At 36.0% G+C, this 24044-nt stretch overlaps 1 protein-coding gene across 5 annotated transcripts in view; it reads left to right on the forward strand.

Annotated features, from left to right (window-relative positions):
* The window catches only part of DMXL1 (Dmx like 1), a 77731-nt gene that overhangs the window by 44311 nt on the left and 9376 nt on the right, over window positions 1-24044 (forward strand). For 2 of the 5 annotated variants that reach the window (XM_079331499.1, XM_079331501.1), the window contains 15 exons: window positions 420-1507; window positions 1771-1962; window positions 3164-3240; window positions 3417-3544; window positions 4984-5232; window positions 5609-5722; window positions 11709-11872; window positions 12803-12942; window positions 13274-13359; window positions 15080-15281; window positions 16402-16519; window positions 17755-17817; window positions 20573-20659; window positions 21277-21398; window positions 21516-21657. In XM_079331499.1, coding sequence (XP_079187625.1) covers window positions 420-1507; window positions 1771-1962; window positions 3164-3240; window positions 3417-3544; window positions 4984-5232; window positions 5609-5722; window positions 11709-11872; window positions 12803-12942; window positions 13274-13359; window positions 15080-15281; window positions 16402-16519; window positions 17755-17817; window positions 20573-20659; window positions 21277-21398; window positions 21516-21657 — 2972 coding nt within the window. Of the gene's footprint in view, window positions 1-419; window positions 1508-1770; window positions 1963-3163; window positions 3241-3416; window positions 3545-4983; window positions 5233-5608; window positions 5723-11708; window positions 11873-12802; window positions 12943-13273; window positions 13360-15079; window positions 15282-16401; window positions 16520-17754; window positions 17818-20572; window positions 20660-21276; window positions 21399-21515; window positions 21658-24044 lie in introns of those variants that run through there. The other 3 variants (XM_079331502.1, XM_079331500.1, XM_079331503.1) reach the window with 3 other exon arrangements.

Here is a 24044-nt window from a genome sequence, read left to right on the forward strand (position 1 = left end):
ACACTAATCCAATTTTTTAAAAGAGCCTTTAAGTAAAAATCTCTAAGATATAGCATCTTATTGTCATTTAGAGAATGGACACTTCAGATATGTAAAATTAACAGAAAAGTGGTCTTGTTTAACTTCAGTAAAACTGGCCTCACTACAAGGAAAGGGAATTGTAGCTTATTTAATTTAAAAAGTCATGCCTGCTTCCTCACTCTGCTTGGTTTTAGTAGGTTTGGCAGTGTCCTTCCCACTGAGATATTCAAATGATAAAGGTGCAGAGGAGGGTGCAGTGAAGTAAACAATAGAATGAATGTATGAAGTAGACAATAGGGTCAATTAGCAAGACCTAAAAGCCTTCTGATGAACTTTGCAGCAGATCAGCTGTATCCTACAGAGTGGTACATTTTCCTCATGCTGACGTGTCTTTTCAGATGGAGATGGTTCATCAAGTTGCAACCCTGCAGTGTTTAACTTCTATAACTACTTAAGAACACATCCCCTCTTGCTGAGACGTCATTTTGGCTCTTCTGATACATCTTCCACACACATTTGCCTAACAGTAGAAAATGGGTTAGCTGACAAAATCAACCTAGGTGAAAGACGGCTATTTTTCACCACTGCATATGCTCATCTAAAAGCTGGTTGTCCTATGTTGGCCTTAGAAGTGTTATCAAAGATGCCCAAAGTTGTCAAGAGGTCAAAGTCATTCTGTAAATCCCCTAGTTTAGTGGATACTGGTAAAGATTTCTCACCATATTCTCCAGTTAACGAGTTTGAAACAAAAGATCAAGCATCCAGTATTGATTGGTCACAGCCAGTATTCAATGGCCTGGGTTCATCATCAGATTGTTCATCAGAAAAGCATTCAAGTTCCACTCTTTCCTTTGATTGGAGCCAGCCAAGTGCTCTATTCCAAGATGAACAATTGCAACTACAATCAGACAGTGATGAAAATGATGTGAGTGAAGATTCTTCCCTGGTAATGAAAGAGCTAAAACCTCTGAAGAAAACCGAAAAATTACATGAAACAAGTTCTAGCTACACGGAATCTTTTAGTGTAGTTGATGACAAAGATATTCTTAGTCCATCAGAAGATATCATTTCAGCACAGCTGAAGTTTAGAGCATGCCTGAAAATCCTTACTGTGGAGCTGCGTACGCTGTCCACTGGCTATGAAGTAGATGGTGGAAAGCTGCGGTATCAGCTTTACCAGTGGCTTGAGAGGGAAGTGGTAGCTCTTCAAAAGACCTGTGATTATGGTGTTGAAGTAGAAGAGATACAGTCAGGAGTTAGGGGGATGTCAGAGGAACCTACATTACATGAAAACAATGAAGACTTAGCTGATCAGGAAAAAACTATGCTACAGAAAGAAGATTTTCAGAAAAGACGTCAGTGGCTTCTGAAATATCAGTCTCTCCTCAGAATGTTCCTTAGTTACTGTATACTTCATGGCTCACATGGTGGAGGCTTGGCATCTGTCAGAATGGAATTAATTCTGCTGTTGCAGGAGTCTCAACAGGTATGTGGGGGAGCTTCAGTTTTATTTTCTGTGCTTCAGGTTTGTAGATTTATTTTAAATGTTTTGGAATATTTTTGAAATTTTCCTATGTAGCACATACCTGTTTTTTAATAAATCTAAATCTGTTTTTCATGTGATTTTTTTGTGCATTGTTATTTTTGTTGTTGTTTTTATAATCCTTTTCCCTCTTTCAAAAGCAAGAGCTGTTATGTTCCCTTAGAGAATATGGGCTATTGCTCTGTGTATTTCTTGCTTGTTTTTAGGAGCAGTCAGTACAGATACCTTCCAGCCCTCCACCAGAGCAAAGCTCCATACCTCTCCTGTTTGCTTGCACAGCTAGTGCCAAAACAGTGGTGGCTAATCCATTGCTACATCTTGGCAACTTAACTCATGACATATTACATGCTATAATAAACCTTGATTCTCCACCTCATCCAGATACTCAGAACAGCAAGGTAAGTGAAATTTTGCAGTTTTTTTGTTGTTACTATCATGTAGTTTGCTGAAATCACAAATTTTTTTTGGAAAGCATGAAAGCTTTGTGCTGTTTTATTGTCTGTGAGAAATAATAAAACCATGAAACAAACATTTTCTGTAGTACTTACCTTGAACTGAGAGACATGTCTACTGATCATTACTCATTGTTGAGGTATTGAAGATGCTCAACAGACTGTTGCATATTGACCTCTCTCAGAACTGAATATTTGTCCAAAAGGACATTATTATGGAAAAATTATCAGCATCATATTTGTCTTTATGACAGTGGATTCATTACTTCTATTATGTTAATGGAAGATGTTGCATTTCATTCTTAGACCTGAATGAAATGAAATATTGAAGTATAAAAACTGATTTTCATAAGAGTGCAATAAACCCAGACTTTTTTTGTGGAAATGGTATGTGATTGTACAGTAGTTTTAAAAAGATTGTTTCTGTAAGATTTCACCTGTTTTTAACCTTTGACTGGAAATAAAACTTAGTCTTTCCTGAAATTTTGTAGGTGTTAGGACCCAAATCATGGCTGCTTTTACTAAGGATTTCTAGTGAACAGTAAAAAGATGGTTTAGTTCCCAATTAGCTTTGCTTTAGAGGGAACAAACAGATAAATACAATAAACTGTTTTTGTTTTAATACAGCTTTTTTGATTAACAGATTCCCTAGCTATTTACCTTAGTGTGTTTTGCGATACATTAAGAAAATGTAAGCTGTGTTAAAAGTACTGCTCAGTATGATACTGAGTAAATTGAGTGTGTGTCCAAGAGATGCTCAAGAGTTGACCAGGAACTAAGCTGCATTATAGTTTTCATTCTGAAATAAAGTCTTTGTATTCTGAGCCAGCAAATTGCCACTTTTTTAGGTTGTAATTGCATAGGCTTAATATGTTGCTATTTGATACCTGAAAACATTTCAGCTAGAGCTGATCTGTGATTATGTTGGTGGGGTGAGTGAATTTTCCCCCATCCTTTTCATGGCAAAGTGAACTGATTTGTCTGATACAAATTCTGAAGTGAAAGGTGCCTTTGTGAGTATGTAACATAAGTGTGTACATCTGTCATGTCCAGTGCTTGTTACACATTGGTATGCAGAGTGAAAGGCTGTGATGTTAACCACAGCTTACTTTGGGTGTAATAAGTTCTGTAAAACTTTGTCTTACAGATATATGTAATGCATACCTTAGCGGCGTCGCTCTCTGCTTGCATCTACCAATGTCTCTGTGATGGCCACAGCTACAGGTAAAGTCTATGAAAAGTGATTTTTTTAGACAACTGTCTCATTGCAGTTGTGATAATGGATAGGGCACAAGAAGACAATGATCACACTTGCCTACATCTAGAAAGTGCTATCACTTGAGTAGTTGTAAATGTAACTTTTTAAACTAAATATAATTTCTCACTTCTCTGTTTCACAGCTCATTGCAAGCAAATCAGTTCACTGGGACAGTGTACCAGACAGTCCTGTTAACTCAGCGTCATTCTTTAAGAGCAGCAAGCTTGGAGGAAACCGTGACTCCCAACACGTCACCTGCTCAGTGGCCAGGTATCTGGATTTGATTTCTTTTTATCCTCCTAAGGAAAACTGGGTTATCTGGATCCACTGTAAGTGCACGTGGCTATGACTTTTTAATAGCGTTTGTAACAGCTGTTTTGAGTTCTTTGATTAAAATGTTGTATTTTTTTTTCCAAACATCTAATTTAGTGCTTCTGATTATTCACTAAGTCAAGGTGATTTATATTGCTTCCTTTAATAAAAAATGTTAGTGCTGGATCTAGTAAAGAGAGAGCAACTAAACAGGAAGTAGGATAAAGTCATGTCCTGTGCTCTACTTGCTCCCCCTGGAGTACCAGTATTATGCTTCCTGACTCCTAAGAAGGACTGGGAATGCTGTCTTAAGTTGTGCTCCGACTAAGAATAAGACCTTATGGGCAACTTCTGAAATATCTTAATACTATTAAAAATGAGACATTTATAATAAATCATGGTTTTCTGTAGCTGTGAAATTGATGTCAGATTTCAGATAATACTTAAGAGTGTGCTGTGATTTATGCTGGTGAAACTACATTAGGGAGCTACATTAGAGGGAGTGTTATCAATGTTATGCATCTCTGAGTATGAGCTTCAGTTTACAGCACTAACTTTAATGTAAGCACAGCCAAGAAATGTGCTTAATTATTGTAAGAATTGTTTCTTAAATCAGAAAGCTTCACTTTAAAAATCTTCATGGAGAGCCTGAAGCACTCTTTGTATTTTGTGCTATGCCATTTTTTCTTTTCTGCTACACATTATCACTGAACCTAGGGATTGTATCAAGAAACTAGCTTGTCACCTGTTTTCTTATTTAATTAATTGAAGGGTTAAATTTCTGATGAGTCTCACAAGGAATTGTTAGCAGTTGTTCTTATAAGTAGCATCACCTTGAACTGACTTTTTCTATTTTTTGATATATTCACATGCTATATGTGCAAATTGAAGAGCATGACAAAAGCAGAATTCTTTGGCCAGGACTATGCTCATTTTCACTTGTGTGCACAAAGGATCATAGTTGAAGACACATCTGAAATGACACCCTTTTGTGGAAGCATAAAAAAAGTGCAAGATGTTTAGTACTTGGGTGAAAGAACACCTGCCAGACAATGTGTAATGCAAGTTGATGCCCTTGATTTTTGTTTGGTTTTACCATCGTAAAGTGAGAAGATTCAACTTCAACTTTCAAGATTATAATGTAGTTATAATAATTGAAAAGGTGTTATAGATTTCTCTAACCATTAGTCCAAAACAGTAAGCTAAAAAACTAATTGTTAAAAATGAAGAGCTTGCCGCTTTCCCCTGAAGTTTTCAACTTAGCTTTCAATGCTTAGAATTTGGAATTTTTCTGCCCTAAAAATTACTAAGTAACATTGGTTGCCAAACAAAATAAATCTGGGGTATGTTCACACACGTATGTGCTTTCTCAAAGAATGTTTATTTTACATAAACAGGAATGACGGCTCTAATACGTCTCTTGAATTCTGCTGGTGAGGAAGCCCAGCCAGGTCTCACAGTTCTACTTTGTGAAATTCTAACTGCAGTCTATCTCAGCCTGTTCATCCATGGCCTTGCAACACATTCTAGCAATGAGCTGTATAGAATTATGGCTCACCCACTTAACAATAAAATGTGGTCTGCTATCTTTGGAGGAGGAGCTCATACGCCCAGCAGAGGACAGCAGCAATTAAAGACAAAAACTGGTCAGTTCTCTTGTTTTATGTGTATTTGTCTTTGGGATTTTTAAAGAAAATTATGTGACTGCTAAAAAACTTAATTACTTAAGTAGTTTGTGTTCAATAAGAATTCGGTATGGATTTGGTTTTGCATAGAAAAAGAAGTATCTGAAATTATTGGTGCAAATAATGTGTAGAAGAGAACAGTTAAGCAGAAGTGAATGCTACTGAAATAAGGTTTCCAAGTAACACAGCTGCTCTACTATGAGGGAGTTAAGTTGATCTAGAGTTTCCAATACTATTACTGACTAGTTTTTTGTGTTTATTTTAAAGCTTTCCAGTTCTCTCCTGACTGGAATATATTCACATTTTACAAATACAGTATGTTTTCTCTCTTTGACAGGTAGGCACTTCCCAATGCCTAGCCCACATCAGGTAGTAGTGTTCTCCATGGAATGCGTGGGGTTTTCCAAATCCCTTACTTCCTTCAGTACTCATAATCCTACCAAACCTTCAGGCAAGATACTAGTTTTAGTACTAGACTTCTACATGCAGTTTGCTATGTGTGGGTTTGGTTTTTTTTTTGCATATGCAGAAAGACAGAAAAACTTCTGTTTGCAAGCCATGATACCAAAATCTAAAGTAAAATCTTGTAATTAAAGAAATTGGAACTTTTTAAAAAAGAAAATCGTCACCACTATAGTAATTGTTATGGCTCTTCATTTGAAATAAATATTAAATATAAAATTGCTTTAACCATGGTTTGAAAAGATCAGAAGTGTTTCATATCTTTTTTGGAGAGCTGCTTGTTTTGCATTTTGAATATAAGCATTATTGTGCATGTGGATTTCTAAGTGTTCATTTCAGACATTAGAAGTGAAAGGTGTCTTGCTGATATTCTAAGAACCCTTTAGAAAAGCAAATTATCTTCAAGTTTTATATTCAGGTAATGATAAGTTGTCCCCAGGTCTAGAACAAATTCCTGTAATGCTTTTATTTTTCATATAGTTTGTATGCTTTTTAATTTAGTTTGACTTCTCTAAAACCAACAGCAAAAACACTACAATTAACTGAGTTTTTAAAAGAAGATTTTGTAAATACAATTAACTTAAACTCTGATGACTTTCTAAATCACATCTGAATAATAGATGTAGAGAGATAAAATGTGACTTTGTATTAAAAAAAAAGTTTGCTATTTAGTGTATGTTACATATCAAAACGTCTTATGATTATGGAAAACTGTAAATGTGGTCTGTTTAAATATCTTCATCAGACTTTTATAAAAAGGTTTTCAGAGTAGAAATCTTTATCTAAAAGTGAGCTCTTATTCTAGATCTAATTAGCTTTCTCTGTGGTAGTGAGTAAACATTTCTCACTACCACTTTGTAAAGTGAATATGTTTGCTGTTACAGAATTGTTGGAAGCCATAGCTGGCTTTTTTTGGCAATTCTGCTACCTAGGTGTTGTTAATTGTATAAAAGTCTGTGTTAATATTACTGCTACCACTGGTTTAAAATGCTAAGTGTTTTTACAAAGCAATGTATTCTGAAATGCATACTAAATACAGCCTATCTGCTGCATGTTTTTCTGAAGAAGGAATGCTGGCTGGCTGGCTGATCGCAGGTTTAATAAAACTGTTACTGGGAGAATCCAAGCTCAAACTAAAAATTAAAGGGAAGGAGGAGCATTTTTTTGCCAGTAGCTTTTAGGGATAATCACTGAGAAAGGGGCCTAGAGGCCTGGAGTCTTTATCTTTGGAATTACTCAAAATCTTGAACAAACGACACCATCAATTAAGTCAGCCCTGTTCTGAGCAAGGGGTTGAACTAGGTGTCTATCAACCTATATAATTCTAGGAATTTAGTAGGTTATTACTTGTTTTTGTGTGTTTATATAAAACAAATTTGTAGGAAAGGTATTTCTCCAAAGTAATTTTTCTGTCACATGGAAAAAAATGCTGGGGAGAGAAAGGAAAATAATAGACCTCCAATGAAGCAGAGGGACTAGGATTAAAATCATCTATATTTTTTGTGCCTTTACTGTTTCTGACATCCAGAAGCAAATACTGAGAGGTGACTGGAATGCTTGATCCAGTCAATTATGCCATATTCTTCTGCAATATTATTTAGATTTTTTCTATATCTTACCATTTTGTTACACATAACTAGACTCCTTTCCCTTATGTTTACTTTTATACTTTTGTGAAGTGCTTCCACTCTCAGATGGAGATCAAAAGCTAAAAATGCTGAACACTAATAATTCTAATACAATTTTAAGATTATGCATGTCTTCTCCTTGCCTCCCTCCTAGTCCTTTAGTACATATCTGAATGTGGGTGTGGATCTCCAAGTTTGAAACTTATTTTAAGAGATCATAAGTCTAGGTACAGCATTAGTCAATAAAGTTATTTCCCTTTCTGCTCTTTGCTTTAGTTGACTTGAGCATGTAGTAACTTCAAATACAAAATTCCACTTAAGTAAATATGATCTTTCACTTTGACTCAAATGGTAAAAACAGGAACCAAAACACAGTACCTGGTAGTCTTATAAATTCCTAGCTGCTATTAGGAACTAGTCTTTTATGAAAAACTTTTTAGTGCCTCTGTAACAAAGATCACTCAAAACAAAGCAGTTTGAATGCTTTTCAAATCACTGTACTTTTCAGCCATGCTTCTTGTTTTTGCAGTTGCAGCAAATGATTTTGGCAGACAGAACTTGCACATGTTGTTTTATTTTCCAAGAGGTAGTTATAATCTGGAAAAGAACATGTTGATTATAGTAGATTTTTTCAGAATCACGTTTACCACATTTCTCTTGAAAACTACCTTAGAAAATGGTTTTGTGATTTAACTCTATGTACAGTTGGCAAGTTCTCTATAATCCAGAAGGTTCTTAAGGGAGAATTTGACCTTTGATTTAACAGTTAGAAATCCATAGTTTCATTTCATATATCCAGTTATTCCATGCTTCAAGAGCAAGTGAAGTTGAAAGTAATCTGCCTTTTAGCTCTTCATGGGAAGGTGGAAGAGAGGTAACAGATTTTTTGATTATCACTGTATGTCTTAGAACCTGGAAGAAATTAAAGGATTTTCCTTGTCTGAAATAGAAATTTCTTGTCTGAAAAATTTCCCAGTATTCTTGGGAAATAACAAAAATGTTGCTTTTTTTCTTATAAGCAAAATGGGAACAAAGATAAATGCTTCAAATAAAGGAAAAAAAAAATAAACAAACAAATAAAAGATTTTTAATTAAAAATACATGCAAAATTTGGAAGTGTGTGTAATTCAGAATTTGAAATACCAAATGACAGTCAGAATTTTAATGATGCTTTTAATGTAGTTAAATTCTTTTAGAATGTATAAAAATAAATCTGTTAGTAGTGTCTTCCAAACCACTTAGCTTGTTGTTCTTTTATTTTTCTTATAAACTTAATTTTTTTTAATGGCTAGCCTGTAGCATTCTTAAAAATACAAAGAGTGATCCAACAGAAAGGAATAAAGTACTTTTTAAAAGTAAAACAGTTGAATTCTGCTTAGAAAAACAATCTACAGGCCCATAATTGCTCATTTCTGTATCGTGCAACACTTGCTCCTTATTTCATGCCTAGTGATTTTTTTTTTTTTAAGTAGTTGCTAAAAATTAGCCAAAAATTCATAGTGATGCATGTGCATGCTCCTTAACTGATAAGCTTTGAATAATGAAAAGAAAATGCATTGTACTGCAGTTCTTGTGGTTTTGACTTTTAGTACAGGTAAGTGGATTTCAAATACTATGCCTAACAGGAAAAAAAAAATATAATACAGCATAGAAGTGCGCACTAAGTGTTATGATATTCCTGTTTCAGGATGAAAGATGGGGAAGTCTTCATCTTTTATTAGATTCCATATATAAGTTGTTTTGTGGCTGTTGTGGTTTAACCCCAGCTACCAGCCAAGCCCCAGGCAGCCACTTACTCACTCCCTCACTGCCAGGACCAGGCAGGAGATGGGAAGGGTGAAACATAGAGAGAACTTTTGTGTTCAGATCAAGATGATTTAATATCAAAACCTGTGCATGCAACCAAAGAGAAACAAGGGATGAATTCAGTGCTTCCCATGGGCAGGCAGGTGTTCAGCAGCTTCAGAAGAGCAGGGCTCCATCACAGTAACAGTGATTTGGGAAGACAAACACCATCCTCTTCTTCCCTCCACTTCATATACTGATGTATGACCTTCATGTCACATTGCCTGGAATATCCTTTTGGTATGGAATATCCCTTGTGTCTCCTCCCAGGCAGCCCCCAACTTCCTCACCAGCATGGAAATACAAAAGCAGCAAAGGCCTTTCATCTGTGCAAGCCCTGCTCAGTAGTAACAAAAACATCTCTGTATCATCAACGCTGCGTTCATCACAAATCCAAAACGCAGCCTCACAATAGCCACTTGTGAAGAACTCTGTCCCAGTCTCAACCAGTACAATAGTTCATCTGGTTGTGATGATAATGTTTGTCTTCTTAGGGGGTCAAATTCTTTCTGAATCCTGGAATAACATGTTTATTTCTGGTCCAGAAATGACCAGAAATAATACATAATTCCATTGATTAGTGTGAGTACAGAGAATTTGTCCATTAGAAGAAAACAAAAGATTATGAGGTATAAAAAACCTGGAAGTTTTTTTAAAAGACATGTATTTAAATCTTACGTGGCTCAGAGTTAAAAATTGTACAGTTTTCTCAGTTTGGATTATGAGCAAATAAGTCTCATGTATAAATAAGTGTTTGTAAATTACCACAGTTTTTGTTTTGTTCAGAATGTTAAACCTTCTGTTTTCAACTGGTTGGAATACCCATAAGTTTTGAAAGACACAGTCTTTCAGGCACCTATCAGGACTCAGAAAATCTTTTGTGGATAAAACACTAAAAAAATAAGGGTATAGCAAATCTTTGTAGTAGTTTACTCCAGGAACAGATAGATGTACTGGCTCTTCTTTTGCCTTCCCCAGCATTATCAACAGGCAAGGTAATTTTGGAAACTTCAGTGGTTTTTAGTTTTGTGGGCCCTTGATAGCAGAAGGGAATAGGAAAGTTAAAACAGTAAAGAACACATTTGCATTTGTGATGTTCATGTTAGTTCATCCTTGCAACTGGTCTGGCCTGACATCTTGTTGCTTGAACTCAGTGATAGAGACATCTGTCCCTCGGGTGAGCTCTTTAAGCCTACAGAATTTATTTTTTCCTGCTTACTACTGCTGTTGGATCACAAGGCAACCCATATTCCCCCCGCTTAAAAAAACTGACTCAGCTGAATCAGTGTATGAAGTTTTGTGGACTCCAAAATGAAGTTCAAAAAATTAACTTCCTTTTTATCTTCATTGTTAAACTTTCTTTGTTTTACCTAAGTCTTGAACCCACTCGTCCATTTCAATGTAGAAACTGATCTCTGTACATTACATGTTATTTGAAAACAGAATTTTAAAAAATTTAAAAGCCACAATTGAACAACAACAAAAAGATGAATACAGCCTACACCTTTTGTAATCAAGTAGGAAATTGATTCAAGTCGATTTTCTTTGTTATGGAAGATGGCTGGCAAATCTCCAAGTATTTATTTTCTCCCTTGTCACCTTCACTTCAGATGTGTTGTGGAGATTCAGAACACTGACAATTGGGGACAAGCAGTTAGTGTCATTCCTCCTCTACTAATATAAAGGTTGTATTGAAATATGATTCCTAACAAGATCCAGAATTATTTCAGGGTATCAGGTGATACAAATGTGTTAAGATATTCCAGAATGTTTGAATGAGCTGTTTACTTCAGTAATGTAGCAATCAAGAATGGAAGTAAAATCTTCCATTGGCACTTCTTAGTTTGGAAAAAATCAATGTTGGAGCAATCAAGGAAACTTCTTTACTCTTCGGATTTAGGGTGTTACTTCAGATAATGAATCTATCCCTGTTTAGTAAGTTGTATATTAGATTGTGTTAGTTAAAATGTTATCTTTTATATTTGCTAGAGAAACGTGTTGTTGGGTCATAGGAATTTAGCAGAATTGTACTATTTAGGAAAAAAATACAAATCTGCACTAGAGGGAGACATGGAGTTAAAAGTTGAAGTATAAATAACAAGCTCATGTGTCTGCAGTATATATTTTGAAAAACAAGTGTCCTGGCTTGTCTTAAAAGCAAGCATAATCAGTATTCAGTATTCTAATTAAAGTGATTTAGTTTTGCCAGATAGTTGCTTAAGTAGTATTTGTCACCTTTGTAAGAAGAGATCTGCTCATGCAGTTATGGGTGTGATATTCATGCAGGGAGTTTTTACATTCTGGAGTTCTAGTTATATATTAATTTTATGTGTTTGAGGATTAACATTCTTTGTGTTTAATTGTTACAGAAATGCTAAGATAAAATTCTGAAAAATTATAATGATGGAAAATTCTACTTTTCATTGAGAGTCCCTTTATTAAAAGCAATAGGGTTATAGAGAAGAAGGTTTAAAGCAACATCTCTGTTTTCTTCTCCCATAGATGATGGAGAGAAACAGCATAAACATTACAGGCTTTCATCAAAAACCTCTCCAAAAGAAAGTTCTCAGTTACCTGCACTGCCATTAGTAGACCAACAATCATCATCTGGCAAAGAAAGATTTATCCCTCCTGAGCTTAGCATCTGGGATTATTTCATTGCAAAGGTAATTTTTTTCTGTTTTGACAATTAAGTATCTTCTGTCACTTCTGGATAGGTAGTTAGTCATTATTTTAGGTACTGATGTGATAGAAATCTGCTTGTTTTTATTGCTCATGTTTAGGTTTTTCTAAAATGCAACCTATACGTATTTTTGAAACAGCTTTCTTGAAAACTGTTGTTATTCAATTTATTTTCAGATAATGGTATGAACAAATTATGTTGATGTTTATAATTACAGAGTACAAATGTCAGCTAATTAGGGGAGCAAGGAAATGTAAGAAGTGTTCATAAGCTATTTCAACGGGGTAAAATGCATATGCATACCCACTGAAAATCAGATTATGTTGCCTTGTTAAGTCCATTGTGGCAGATCTTTCTTTGAAGAAAGTTACATACTTCTGTGGAGTTACATGCATATTTCTATCAAGCGTTATCTCCATAAGCAAAATAAATTAGGTAAGTGTATTTTAGGAGCAAGGACAGAAAAGAAAATGTGAATAGTGAATAGCACAGTGAGGCAATGAAAATAAATATTGAATACTGCAGGGAGAAGACAGAATTTCTCTTGAGGTCTTGGAAGAGCTGAAAAGAATACACTCTGGTGGTTTTGGCTTCTCTCTGACAATCTTGTGTCCCACATCTGGTGTGGTATATCTGGCATGAAAATAAAATAAGAGTTGGAAAGCAGTGTTTTCATTTTCAGCATTAGAATTTTCAGTAATGTAAAAAACAGCTAAGGTGTTAAAGTATGTAGTGCTTATGGACAATTACTCTTTTCATGAGGTAAGAATTCTAAATCTAGCTAAACTGAATAAGTTCATATGTCTCCTTTTTTTAAAAAGCATTAGGCATTAAAACTATTCACATTTTAAAAGTTAATTTAGAATGAGATGTTGAGTAGAAGATATTTACAGAATTTTGTTGAAATTTTTAGCCATTTCTTCCATCGCAAAGTAGAGTGGAATATGATTCAGAAGAGAGTCAGGAAAGTGATGAAGATGATGAAGACAATGATGGAGATATGTTTGCATCAAATTCACATAACCAAGAGCATTCTAATTCAAATTCTTACAGGTAAATAACTCTTTAGACTGCAAGATATTTTTCCATGTCTAGACCTGCATTTCTGTTTTTTCATTTTTGAGATACAATACCAATTACTTGATATTTCAGTGTATTATCAAGAGTCAGTAGTAAATTTTTCACTATAATTATTTTATTCATTTTGTTAGTATGTGGTATAGTGACTTTTAAATTCAAAGTACCTATAATATTCTAAAGTATGGTTTGTAGTTTTCAGTAGTTTATAATGAGGATTTGAAGCTCTAAATTTAAAACCTAATATTGACTAAGTGAGAAAATCATTTTCCTATTAGTAAATGACTTACTAGTGCTTTCTTGTTAGTTGGTCACTGATGAGATTGGCAATGGTTCAGCTGGTACTTCACAATTTGAAGATTTTCTACCCTTTGGCTGGACATGATCTTTCAGGTAATAAGCAGCAGAGTTGTCTCTTCATACCTAATTAGCACATTTAAAATCAGTAATGTGTTGAATAATATACATATGTTGTAGCTTTTCATTCTAAAGTTCTTAGTTTTTCAGTGATATGGAAATAAATGCTCTAATACTGTGTATCATACAGGTATATTTATGAAATGACATGGCGGGTGGCTAAGGTGAATGAGTGAGAAAGAATGCTCAGGTCTCTTGTTTTCTTTGTCTCTTAGTTGTGTAAAAATATTTGCAATATTTATTTCCTGGTGGAAACACTATGAATTTTTTGTAATTGAAGTAACATCATCCCTACCCCTTGTTTCATGAAAAAATAGAACAGTTTGGTTTTGGAAGGGATCTTTAAAGATTATCTAGGTCCAACCCTGCCCATCACTTTGTGGGCAGGGACATCTTTCACTAGATGGTGTTGCTTAACTTGATGGTATGCCTCATCTGGCTTAACCTCCCACATCTGGGGTATCCACAATCTCTCTGGCAACCAGTTCCAGTGTCTTACCACTCTCATCATAAAAATGTCTATTTTTATCTGATCAAAATGTACGTGCTTGGTGTGAAACCATTACTCCTTGACCTATCACTGCAGGCCTGGGTAAAAAAGTCTTTGTGTCTTTCCTGATATTGAAAGACTGCTATATTATGTCGCTGGAGCCTTCTCCAGTCCAGGATGAACAACCCCAACACTCTGTCTTCACAGGAGAGGTGTTTCAGCCCTCTGACCCCTTTCTGTGGATCCCCTCCAGAGGTCCCTGTCATTCCTGTAGTGGGGTTGCTGTGCATGGATGTGAGAAAATTTTCAAGAGAAATTCTCTCCTTCACCCTACTGGCTGCTCTTCTTTTGATGCAGTCCAGTGTGCAGTGGGCTTTCATGCCGGGTCATGCCCAATTTTTCATCCACTGGTATCCCTAAATCCTTCTCAACAGGGTTGCTCTCAGTCTGGTCATCGCTCAGTTTTGGATGCAGGTGCACTTGTCCTTGCTGAGGCTTGTGAGCCCACATGGGCCCATTCCTCATGCCTGCCAAGGTCCCTGTGGGTGGCATCCCTTCCCTCCAGGAGATCAGCAGCACCTCTCCCCCTGGTGCTGTCTGCCCCTACCTGTGTCATTTTTGGAGAGATGGAACAGTACCAATCCCAACATGCATCCCTGAGGGATGACTGATCTCCATCTCTCTTTGGGTGGTGTCATTCAGCCAGTTCCTTACCTGTCAAATAGTCCATCCTTTTTGCTCCAGTTGAGAGGCAAAGATGTTGTGTGGAACCACAACAGAGGCCTCACAGGAGATAGAAATAGAACATCAGTTGCTCTTTCCTTGCCCCTCAGTGCAGTCAGATCATGATAGAATGCCATTAACGGATTAGTTGGGCACAATTTGCCCTGTATGAATGTATCAGCTTTCTTTTACCACCTGCCTGTCATCCATATACCTTGACACCTTCCAGGAGGTTCTGTTTCATAATGATCTGCTTCATTATATAATTTCTCTAATATTGGAGAAGTCTGTCCCTTTTTAACTGCTTAAGGCTATTATTGCTAAAAATTTTTTTTATACTTGCAAATATAGACTTGAAGTTTGAACAAAGCTAACTTGTGGAGATACTTGAAATAAACTTCAGCCTTCAGCTGCTGGAATTGTCTTTGACAAGGTTGTAATGGAAAGGGGAGGGATTTTATTGTTATTTACTTGTCTTTCTAGAGCTTCCAGTTAGCTCCCCAATATGCCATGCAGTTTTGAAAACACTGCAGCGCTGGGAACAAGTTCTTCTCCGACGCCTTGAGCTGTATGGGGGTCCACCTCAGCATTATATTTCAGTTCATGCTTCTGAAGATGCTCTCGCTGCTGGTCCTGCATTGCTTCGCCACAAAACTTTACTTGAGCCTACAAACACTCCTTTCAGGTGAGTCTAATTTCTGTAAACACTTTTTCTGTAAAATCTTTGATATTAATCAAGCATTAGGTTGTCAGTGCACATGACAGATTACAACTTCAATAACTATGTGGAGGGTACATGTCAGATTTCCGTCATGTCTGATCCTAAGCAAGAGCAGGAAAAATGTTCCATAGTTTCTCTTTTTTTTTTTTTTTTTTTTAATTCTTCTACCTTTTGAGGTAATTACCTCACAGCCTTATCAGTATTGTTACCTAAAATAAGAGAAGAAATACTGATTATTTATAGTATTTTCATGGTTTTGACTTAATTGCATGTTTAGCCAGAAAATTATTCTCAGTCTTCTTTAGTGTATTTTTTTAAATAGATTTCTGCCTTTTTAATCTTACTGTCACTTGTGGATTTCAGAATACAAAAAGTCTGGCTTTTCATTGTGAAATATTTCTTCATGGTTGCATTTTCAGCAACTTGAGTTGTTTGAAAGGGACCATTTTAACATGGATTTGCTGTCTCACACTGTTTTAAAATTATTATTTAAAGCAATTCAGAGTTTGATAGATTTTGGCTTGTCATAAGCAGCTATATATAGCAATTGTATTGCTATTTATAATTTTTGCTGGAGGTTCCATTTCTAGGGGTAAGCATAAGCATTTGAATTCAGATCTGATTCTACAATGCATCCAATTCTGTTACTGAAAAATCATGGATGTTTCAGAGATGTTACATAACTGATGATGTCTTCCTAGCAGGAAGTGTTAGTCATTCATTGTCCATGTGAAGGATCAATCTTTAGGACTAAACAGAAATTATTCAAATTGTAAAGAATGAGCTGGACTAATAAATAATCTGTATGCTGCTCTTACCATTGGGTAATCTCTTAAAGAGATTTCTCTCACTTGTTCCAAGATAAAAGGAGGATTTGCTACATATTCTGTTTCTTCATTTTGCACCTAATCTCATGTAGGTTTTTCAGGAAGAGGTTATGAAAGTGCTTTCAGATAGGTCTTGTTTACTGTCTATAGCTCTGTAGTTTTGCTTTAGCAGTTCTTCTGGCTGTAATTCAGTTAGAATGTAAAACACTGCTCTCTTGTGTAAATATGGGCATGATTTATTCAACTTTGTTCTGTAGATCTAGCAGTCATGTTGCACTGTCTGTGAAGAGGCTCTGGCAATACTTGGTCAAACAGGAAGAAGTCCAGGAAACTTTTATCAGAAATATTTTTACAAAGAAGCGATGCATAAATGAGGTTGGTATATAAAATGCAGAAAATATTGCAGGTCAATCTGTTAATTTTGATTTAAGTTATTTGGCCAGCTTGTTTACTTCTGGTGCATGAAGGGTTAATATACTTGTCAATTACTCCAAATCTATACTATTTCATACAAAAAATACTTGTCCATTGTTTCATAGAATACAAAAATAATCAAACTTTGACTGTAAAATGTTGCTACAATCAGTTCTTTAAGATCAGTACAACAGTTGTTGAAAAACAAAATGTACCATTTCAAATATTAAAACCAGTAATCTAATGAGCCACAGTATTGGAACTCTTAGTTTGTCCCTACCATAGTCATCCTGGCTTTTATCCACTGCTTCCATAACAGTCATATTCAATTTTAATAGGAAAAATGCTCATACAGCAATTAGTATTTCCTCCCTGATTATTTGTCCCAGTTTCTAGCTGAATTTCACTTCCAGATGCAGTTAAAGGTTTTTTAATGTTGGTTCTGTAATGAGCTTTCAGATTTTTTCTCTCATTTTGCTTTTTTTTCTTTCTTATCCCCACTCCTAATTTTGAAAGAATTGCTGGTATTACAGAAAAACTGTAGTGCAGCAGAAATAGAGGAGAAAGAAGCAGATGTGAACAAACTAAATATGCAGGAGAAAGAATATTCATGACTGATAAAGCCGTGGCAGTGGAGTTCTGCATGACCTAACCTTTGTCCTGTCACAACTAGAATATTAGCTTGTTTGGGTACTGTTGGCTAATTGTGTTCACTACAGAGTACAGTTAAAAGGAAAATTGCTTCTTTTTGCCATTAAAAGTGCATCACTTCTGATCATATTTTATGTTAACACAGCCATGCTGTTATGCTGTATGGACAGGTATTTTGTAAAATTTTAGGTGTGCCTTACGTATTTCAAGGTAGGCTCACAGCCTTACATAGTTGGCTTTATTTTCTATCTTGTTGCTGATAAAATGTCAGTGTAGGTTGCTTATTTTTCGAGAAATTTGACTTTCAGGATGGACAAGGTGCTGTTACAGTACAAAGGAAATCATGTATTCTGTACTGAAAACAGTTTAGAGTTGACTAGTTACTCATATTATATAAAATATGTGCATATGTTTGCAAACATGCTGCTGTGTTTCGGTTGTCCTGTGTTGAGGTAAGCAACAAGGAATTGAGGCTTTCCTTGATACCATGCATGTTATGTCTTACCTTTATGCTTTGTCCTATGGTGTTTCTTTCCTTGGTGAAGTCATTAGAGGAGCACAGTGAAACCATGAAAAATTCTGTGGTGGAGGAGCCTGTCATCAGTAAGGTACATAGTAATAATCTTCAAATTGATTAGAACTAAATTGTGAACTTTTTTTCCTAAATGGTACTGATCTCTTTGCTCACATAGCAAACAAATTTAAAAATTAAAAAATGCAAGGGATTGAGTTCAACTGTTACAGAGTTTATCTGAAACTTAATTATCTTAGCTGCATTAAGCAACTAGGTACAAACAACATCTATTATCATATTCTGTAGCTTGGCCAAGTGAAGAGCTGAAGTTGAGATTTGTTCAAGTGACAAAAATTTAGTGGTAGTATGATACACAGTACGTACAGAACCTTTGATCAGTATGAGCTGGCTGCAGTATCTGCTTTTAAGTGAAGGTGGTGAACTGCACTTTGAGCAGTTTTGTTAGCATCCTAGAAGTTTGCTACTGAAAGCTTTCACTGAGCCTTATTTCAAAGATGGTGACAAGTCAACCCATAACAGTGTTATAGCAGCTGTCTTGAAAAATTGGTGTGACATACTAAAAAGGAAGAGTACTATGCCTAGAAACTTGAATACCATATTCTTTTCTGTTACAAAACCAGCATGAAGACAGAAGTATCAACTTTATGGCTTGGGCTACCTTACTAATAATAATTATTTGATAATGCAGTATTAGCAAGTAGGTAATTGGAACTGCCTGGAGAAAAAGTAATTTTAATTTCCTCTAGGTGTTTTCATCACAGGACACAAATCATGATTTTGTTCTGTTTGCCAGTGCAGTTTTGTCCAGGGTTATATACATGAAATCAATGAAGTATCAATTTTGTTTTGACTTTAAGAAAGATATTCTACTTCTAGGTCTGTAACAGCTGTTTTTTTAGACTTTGTGAAAGACTATTTGCAGTTCTTTGACAGAAAAATCATACTGTTTTTCAAGTAAAATATTATCATTTAAATGTTTCAAAGCACAGAAAATCAAGAATTTGAAAATGAGAGGCTTGAAAAAGTTCTGAAATAATTTTTTGTGATTTTTTTAAATTAAATATTGCATTTGTAATTCAGGTTTGAATTCTTAGGTCACCATTAGTTTGGCAGTGTTATTGCTTTTACTGTAAAATTATTTTGTAGCTTCAACAGTCAGGATCTGTAACCTATCAATTTAATTCTTTCAGTCCTGAGTTCTTTAATTTTGAAAAGGACTGCTACAGTGCTGGTAAAGTTTAGATTTCTGCTGTATCCTGGCATGTACCTGAATGCATTTCTGTCACAGTGTGACTTGGGTTTTGCCAATTTTAATATATTTAATTTCTTTTAGAGATAGGATTTAGAAGTAAAGATGAAGCAGGCTGAAAACTTAAAAGGATATAAGAAGAAATTTATTAATAACACAAAAAGTATTCAGAGTAAGATGTCTAGATTATTCCCTCCTCCATTCCACATTTCTTAACGGCAACACTGAACACACTTCAGTCAGTTATCTACTTAATAATCATTTCAATTCACTGTAGAGAGAAAATTTCCTTTTTTGGCTAGGTTTAGGGGGTGTCTTCACCTTCACAATCTATATCTGCCCGGGAAAATATTGCAGATTATGACTTTCCTCTCATTCCCACAGTCCTTGCAGAGCCGTGTTATGGGTTACGATGCACGCATGGGCTGCTGCTTTTAAAGACAGGCTGCTGAAAAACAAAATCCTCTTCATCATCTTCTCTATCAAATGTCTCTGTTCATATTCCAGTCCCAAAACAGAGAGCTCCATTTCCCGAGGCAAGGAAAGTCATCTTCTCAAACACCCATCCTCCCCAAGTATATTTCACAGCTTAAAGGAATTTTGGTGTAGTCACTGTCCCCTTAGCCCACAAAAAAGGTTTTCAGCTACTTATCAGTTGCATCTTTTCAATCTCTTCTAATCAGGAACTTTATCTTCATTCCGCCGACTTCTGTAGTCTCCATGCTTTAATTCTTCTCATTCAGGGGAGCTCAGGAGATCGAGAATTTTATCCAGGCATTAAAAAGAGTTAAAATTGCATCTAGATTGTGAAGAAGCCACGCAGGCAGCTCGCAGAAGAGGTGGGGGGGGAGTTAAGGGAGAGCCCTTGGTGGTTCCCTCGTCCCCCCGCTCAGCCGTGCCATGTGGAGAGGAGAGCCGAGCCAAGAGCCGGGGCTGCAGCGGGGCCAGGGCCACCCAGGGATTGCTATAGGCCTTGAGGCCAGAAGGCCAAAGAGAGCAAATTAGCCTTAGCAATGTGATTTATGAAAGCGAAATAACTTTTCATTGCCACCTGGGATGCCAACCACCAGATCAGCCCGATTGTCCCCCCTGTATCCCGCAGGGGAAGCTCCCAGAGAGGGGACAGCCCCTCCGAGAATCATTTTCCTGTTCAGCAGCTTGCCTGCACCCTTTTTTGGACGATTTTATCCATTTTAGTGGCAAAAGATCTTTGCTAAGAGCAGTCATAGACTTAGCAAATTTTTTTTTGAGAGCAAAACATCAAGATTCAAAATTTCAATGAACAGTGTGTTGCATGTAGCCTTGCTGGTTTTCAGCACCCCTGAAAAACTTGAGAATGAACATATACTTTGGCTTGTGTGATAAATTACACTTTGTTGCTGTAGTAATCTTAACACAGCAATGGGAAGTTATGTTATTACCCAGAACAGGTTTAGCATAATGGTTAAAAGCTATATTTGTTGGGTTTTCTTTGAATTAAAATTAAGGGAAAAAAATTTCACATTGTCTCTGTACTTTCACTAAAAAGTGGTATCGCAGAGAAGTTTGCATTTAACTGTGCTTTGTATTTTAAATACAGGTAGAAACAGATTTGGGATACCCTGGTGGCAAGGCAAGAATAATCCATAAAGAGTCAGACATCATTACTGCTTTTGCAGTCAATAAGGTGAGTATAATGAGGTAGAAGAATCCAATTGCTGTGTTTTCCACCGGATGCACAAGCACATTGTGGCTGGGTGAGATAGGCTTTGCCAGCTGTCCTGCTGTTTTCAGCAGCTGCAAATTTTGGTGATCCCTTCTCTAAAGCACTTCAAAATTACCTTTTCATAAACAGTTCTACTACAAATTGTCTTATTTTTTCTGTTGTGCAGTGGATTGATCAAAGGGAGAGGTGCTTCTACTTTTTTAGGTTTTGTGCATAGATGTATCTATCCTTTTCTGTCAAACAGGAAGTAATCTTTTCTTCTCTGTTCAGCCATCCAACCCTTCAGACCTGGAAGAGGGGAGCCTAGTTGCAAGCCTTGTAGTAACTGCCTGTTGCTTATCCTCTGAGAAAAACAAGGAGATACTTGAGCTGCTTGATGCAAATACTGTGATACTATCCCAGATGCAAATATGTTTTTAAAGGGAAATGTCAAGTATAAATGTACATAGATTTGTAAATGTAAATGTTTGGGGTTTGTAAATTAAGTGGTTATTTTTATGACCAGCAGTGTCATAATCAGGAAAAAAAAAAAGAGGTTTCCTTTTGCATCTGTCTTTCTGTATGTTTTTTTTTTCCAGGCAAATCGGAACTGCATTGCAATAGCATCAAGTCATGATATTCAAGAATTGGATGTTTCTGCAATTTTAGCTACGCAAATCTATACCTGGGTTGATGATGACATGGAAATAGAAAATAAAGGGTATATGTTCTTGGTTTTCAATATCACACTTGACTGTGCTTAAATCAGAGTAGCAAAACATGGTAGTTAATGTTACTGTTCAGAATCTTAATTTAAAATGCCTTTTTTCATTTATAGGGCTGATGATTTCCTAGTTATACATGCTCGTGATGATCTGGTAAATGTTCAGGGAAGCACTCCTTATACTCATAGTAATCCTGGCACACCTATCAATATGCCTTGGCTTGGTAGTACACAGACTGGCAGGGGTGCATCTGTGGTAAGTCGATTTTCAAAGATTAGCTTTATGTATTCTATCTACTTCTCTCCTTTTGTCTGTTCAGTCTTGCTATACTTTGCAATTTACATGTAACTAAATGTAACCTTTCTGTGTAATCAAGGCAAGCTGGATATTTTTGGTAACAATTCATTTAATAGGTTAAAATGTTGCAGATAAGGGATGCCAACTAAACAAGAAAAGCTTTCAGTCAAGTCATACATGCCTTCTTTAAAAGCATCATATAAAAGCAAAGAATCAGTTTGTTAATTCTTCTTTAATGACTTGAAGCCAAATGGTCTGTTTAAAACACATGTATTCAGCAGGTTTCAGAATATAAGAATTGGTTGAAATAATTATATGAAATGTTGTGGTAACTTTTATTTTAAGCATAATTTTCATCTTCATTCTGAGCTTCAGAAAGAGATCTTGTGTCTGGAATGAAGCTTGACTCTGTGCAAAAGGCTTAGATTACATTTAATTCAGATCAAGTGATAATTGTAACTGGCCATTGACATTCTTATCTTAGTTCCTGTGGAGCAAAGATGCAGATCTGTTGATTAGCTGGCTGGAAGATGCTTATTTGGAGACACTTAAGTGAGCTGAAAGGGTCATACAAGACACCAATATCTCTCAGTACTTCTACATGCGGAGTGCAGAAAGTAGAGTTTTCCCCAATAACCAAATGCATTAAGTTTTGAGACTTGGCTGTACTTGGTGTCATTTAACAATTCAAAGCAAGTCTATAACTGGTGGCAGAATGAAGAAACTGTATGTTAATTAAGATTGTTGTTAACTTTTGAAAATAGCTGATAAATGGGAGGAGTAAATAAGGAATAAGTGTTGTAAGATTGATAATGTTTTCCACATATAGAAGTGGGTATTGTGCCAGTACCTGCCTCTCTGCCTTCACTTTAGGAGCTACTGATCCTAGGTGCCAGTGTTGCAGCTCTGCTATTGCAATTAGGTCTCTTCTGCAAGTATTCTTTGAATGACTTTATCACTTTCTCTTCACACTTCCATATTTTAAATATAGATATATATATATATACCTATGGATTTTTTGTGTTTGTGTATTTCTCAATGTTAAGTAATTGCATAATCTGTTAATATAAGTAGTATTTACATGGCCTTCTCTTTTGCATGTAGTAAAACTTTCTTCCTAAATACATATTTAGTTCTGCTTGTGTTGAATGCTTTTGCTAAACTTTGTTAAACTGTGGACCTAAATTTTGTCTGCCATTCTGTTTGACTGTGACAGACAGCCAACCACAGCATAGAACAACACCTGCCCACTAGGGAGGGAAGACAGAGGTACCTAATGAAGGACAAAGTAAATGAAGGAAAAAATAGGGATTCATGGGAGGAAATAGTCTTGCTATGAAGAGCCTGAACCTGGAAGAAAAGCAGCTTCACAAAGACTTTTCTTTTACTACTATTTGCTGCTTTGTTCCTTCAGATACTGCTAATTCTTGTTATCATCTTTGCTTTTCCATAATGTGCAGTCAGTCTATTTAGTAGTTGTAGCCCACTGTTCTGTACCATTAATGACTTTTCAATCTTTTCACTTTCATCAGCAAGGGGCACTCAGGCAGTTAACATTTTGTAAGGTGTGAGGTTTTTCTATCACTCTTTACTATTTCCTGCTACAGAGCTCATATAGGGCAAGTAAGGAGGGTCACTGCCAGGCACTTTGGCACAATTTGTTTGCACTGTTCTTGCAGGAGGTGTTCATGAGAGAGTTCTGAAGGAAATCCTATGTGCCTACAGCTCTGAAACTCAGGCAATGTTATCAACAGCTTGTCGTGCAACTCAGTCTGGTGACTGACACCAGTATTTAACAGTTTAACAACTGTGAGATGCAGGTTAAGTGCATTTTTATTTCTCAGTCCTAATTAGGCCCAAAGCACCCAACTGTCCAGCAAAGTATTCTAGCCATTAGCTGTTCAAAAGTGGCCTAGCAGTGTCAAGTGTCAGTTACATTATCATAATTGTACTTGTCTTCTAAATTGGAGAAACTGAACCAGTGAGTTCTGTTAATGTAGCCCTTCAAAGGCACATTTCTGTAAATTTGCATTTTTCCAAAGTATAATCCAGCAGGGGTTAGGAGATCATGATGTGTGCTTATCTGTTGAATGGAGGACAATGACTTCCATTAACTTCTGGGTAAAAGTTAGTTGCTGTAAAACTCAGTACAGCTGTTCATTTTACTGAAGAAATAAAGTGAAAATGAGTTCTTGTTTTTCCATTTACATATAGAAGGTAAGTTATGAGTCTAGAGAGCTATGTATTGCAAATGTAAGTGTACATACCAATCTGTAAGTGTTTGAAGAATTCTCATTATTCTCTGTTGTCCTGAATTTTAAAACTTATATAATGGTTTTACCAAA

Source organism: Erithacus rubecula, assembly GCF_903797595.1.
Source record: "Erithacus rubecula genome assembly, contig: SUPER_Z_unloc_4, whole genome shotgun sequence".
In the NCBI taxonomy this organism is placed as follows: domain Eukaryota; kingdom Metazoa; phylum Chordata; class Aves; order Passeriformes; family Muscicapidae; genus Erithacus; species Erithacus rubecula.